The 3,578-nt window shown below is 42.3% G+C and overlaps 1 protein-coding gene across 1 annotated transcript in view; it reads left to right on the top strand.

Annotated features, from left to right (window-relative positions):
- The first annotated feature begins 332 nt into the window (after positions 1–332).
- The window catches only part of CSRP3 (cysteine and glycine-rich protein 3 (cardiac LIM protein)), an 8,948-nt gene continuing 5,702 nt past the window's right edge, over positions 333–3,578 (top strand). Inside the window, exon 1 of the mRNA XM_009334534.1 lies at positions 333–458. Coding sequence (XP_009332809.1) covers positions 347–458 — 112 coding nt within the window. The 5' untranslated portion in view covers positions 333–346. The remainder of the gene's footprint in view (positions 459–3,578) is intronic.

Here is a 3,578-nt window from a genome sequence, read left to right on the forward strand (position 1 = left end):
GCATCCCAAAAACCCCCCCTCCCCCAGCCACAGTTCCCAACAGCAGGGAAGGTCTCCCCAGGTCTCCCCTCCTCAGCAGGGCTGTAGAAGCTGGGTGGACTCTCAGTGCCATCTCATCTCTCTGCTACCAGATAATCTACAAGTACTGTGGTGTAATTCGCACAAGCCGATATTGGCTTTGGGCTGGCTTGGGGCCACCCTGCAACAGCAGTTGACTGGAGAGGGTAAAAAAAAAAAAACCAAAAACAAAAACAAACCACCAAGCTGTTCTGTTTAAAATAATTCACTTTTGCTGTGGTATTTATTTACGTAATTTGATTTTCTAGGCTACCCTTCAGATATAAGGATGCCGAACTGGGGAGGTGGAGCCAAATGTGGTGCCTGTGAAAAGACAGTGTACCATGCTGAAGAAATCCAGTGCAATGGAAGGAGTTTTCACAAGACGTGCTTCCTCTGCAGTAAGCTGGCCTACGCTGTTTTAACTTCACAGTATTCCCATAGCTCTTTCATTAAAGCTAGTAAATTCTCTTCTGTACTACTTTGCATGCAATAAAGAAGCTTCATAGTTTCCCCAATTCAACATGTTTGCTCACGGGACACCTACAGCAGGCTTTTAAACACCCTAAGCGACGTACAGGACGGTAGAAGCAACGAGCATCAGACTGAATTTCACACAGGGAAAGTTTTGTAAAGCTTACGCATCTTACTTCAGGGAAAGTTCGACATAGAGGGCAGTCACATGTTAATCACCCTACCTGAAGTACAGCACAGTGAGACTGGTTCTGGTCCGGCACTCCCTAGAAACCTAAAGACGAAACCCGTTTCCCATCCTTTCAGTGACGGAAGGATGGAAAACGACCGTATCTGTTTTCAGAGCAGGAGCCGCTTTTCTGAAATGCCAGGCTGCCACTCCATAGCAGCTCTTAATAACCAAGCCCAGTTTCCCAGCCCTTCACCCCAAGCAATCTGCCTCTCGGGGTCCTGGCTTTTCTTTTTTCAAACACGCATTGGATGATTTTTGTTAGGGACACTAGAGTGCTGCAGAATCACGGTATCTAGGTCCATCTCCAAGAAACCCTACCTTCCGTCCACAACGTAGCACGTTACGCGTTTGTTTCAAGTTTAAAAGTCTAGAAGAACTAAACAAACAGTGCTCGTAAGACTGGAGTACGTCTTGTTAGGATATTATAGGAGATGATTATTTTTATGGTGTATCCTAATATTAATTCATTTCACACAGGAAAGCTGAACGACATTACCCCGGTGTCATCAAAATCTCCCACCAACACCCTACAAGTGCCTCAGTCTCCTCCTTCCCCGTATTTCATATAGCCCCATTTCACTTACTCTTCTACTCCACGCACCTCTGTAATGTTTAGCAGACAGCTTCCAGGAATTCTGCTTTCTCTGCAGATGAGCTGGCACTGGAAAAATTAGAGAGAAGGTATCAATTCAGCTCTGTTTGCCCTCTGCGGAGAGAATAAACGATTTGATAAGGACTAAAGTTAGCTAAACAGTTTATTTTGCAGACAATGCTTGAGATTTAGTACCTTTGCAGTACGAATTCCAGCATGACAGCTTAGAAGCCACTGAACCCAATTTTTCGCCCTCCTTTCCTGGATGGATAGAGAATTCCCGTTTGGAAGCATGAGATGATTGACATTACATGCTTAGACAACACGGTACAGCGCTAGGCAGAATCAGTCCAAAGGACGCTTGAGTCTTCTTTGCCTTTCTCCCAGTGCCCTGGCAAGCAATACCTAAAAGACTGAGTAAGAAAGAATTCCTTCAAAAAGTTTTCAGTTAATTGACAACCTTCAGCCAATTCTTAGAGAACGGTAAAAATCTCAGTTGTGTGAAAACTAGAGACTTCTTATTGCTTGCATGTGCCGCCTAGAACAATACTAGATGTCAGAGAAACTATAGGTAGAGGGACATAAATGTGGTAATTATGACAAAAGCTTTAACTGACGCTTGTGCTTTATCAAACGCTAGGAAACGATAAGGCAGAAGATGACAAATGAGTAGACATTCCAGTATCTAATAAAAACAAACAGCTGTCCTAACAGGGCATAGTTAATCATATTTCTCTCCCACCTAATACTGGAACAAGTTTAAGCTTCATTCGTAACATAACTGATTTTTTTTTTTTTTGTGATTCATGATAAACAACATATATCCATTAGTTCTGCCAAGTGTGTGTTTGGTTTGTTGTGGAGGTTTGGGTTTTTTTGTTTGGTTTTGGTTGGTCGGTTGGGGTTTTTTGGAGGTTTGGGTTTGGGTTTTTTTTAGTATTTTATTTGCCCCTTGCAGTTGTAAGTCTAAAGTAAATCATTAATAGGTTAGATGATGCTAAAAAAAGTATTCCCAGCAGAGGTATGTTTAAGGTCAAAAGCTGAAGATGCATCTAAGCCCAGCTGGCATATGAGAGGTGTGTTAATTGGCTTTACTCTTCCCATGAATCACACACACTAATCAGCAGCTCCGGACGACTCAGTATCACGTATCAGGTTCGTGGGCTTTTTGATGAACCAATTACAGGATTTCATTTCTCAACAGAAGAAAAGCAATCCTCCCCGACCTAATCTCAGGTACAGAAACGGTTAAACTATTTAGCTGAGCTTTTATATATTTTTATATTATATATATATTTTAAATATATTTTATATTTTACATTTTACATTTGACCAGACACACATGGCGCACCAGGATTTTTCGACCAAAAAGTTCAATTTGGGCAAAATTATAAACAATTCAAGCCAACCTGTTAACACAGTAAGAACCAGACAAGCTAAACCATAAATCACACTCTCCTCCACTTCGTACTTTTTCCCTGCAAACGTTATGAGAGAGAAACTTCTTTCCAACAAAGCCTCCTTCCCGTGCAGATTGCTGTTTACCTACCTTGTTTCCCATTCAGCTTTTACTTTAACCGCAGCCGTGACGGACATTTGGCAGGATCTCACGCCATCAGCCTGAAACTTCTTCATGCCTGCTCGTGAACAGTATCTGTTGGCAGATGACAGGTCTCGAAGTTATTTCAACAACAGCACTTCAAGGGCTTTTGCTCCATCTGTCGTGGTGAATTGATACTCTATCCCTAAGGTGCCAGAAATAGAAACACTTTATCTACTGCTAGAGTTTCCATCATCCCTGAACTCCCTTAGCAAACATAATTATCATCTCAAAGCAGAAGAGACTGTAGCACGATGAGATCAGGTTCACACATTTACAGAAGCCCCTCGTTTTATTCCTATTACCTATAAAGGTCTTTGCAAATTATTTTCCCCTCTACGCGGTACAGTGACAAGATTAAAGCTGCAGAGGTTCCAGTATCAGCTTAAATTCTCCGATGCGGATGAATTTTAGACTCATGGCGGGACAGTCAAAATAAACGAGGAGGGAAGAAGGACTAATCAAACACTCGGCTAGCTCTTCTAGAGCTTGAACTTCCAACCACTTTCAATACTTGTGTATTTCACAGGTTTCTGTTGCTTACATGAGCGAAGCAACTTTATTTTCCAAGCTACCAACAGCCCATGCATGACTGGAATGCCCCCTGCGGGGCATGCACTTGT

The sequence above is a fragment of the Pygoscelis adeliae genome, unplaced genomic scaffold (assembly GCF_000699105.1).
Source record: "Pygoscelis adeliae isolate BGI_AS28 unplaced genomic scaffold, ASM69910v1 Scaffold171, whole genome shotgun sequence".
Classification (NCBI taxonomy): domain Eukaryota; kingdom Metazoa; phylum Chordata; class Aves; order Sphenisciformes; family Spheniscidae; genus Pygoscelis; species Pygoscelis adeliae.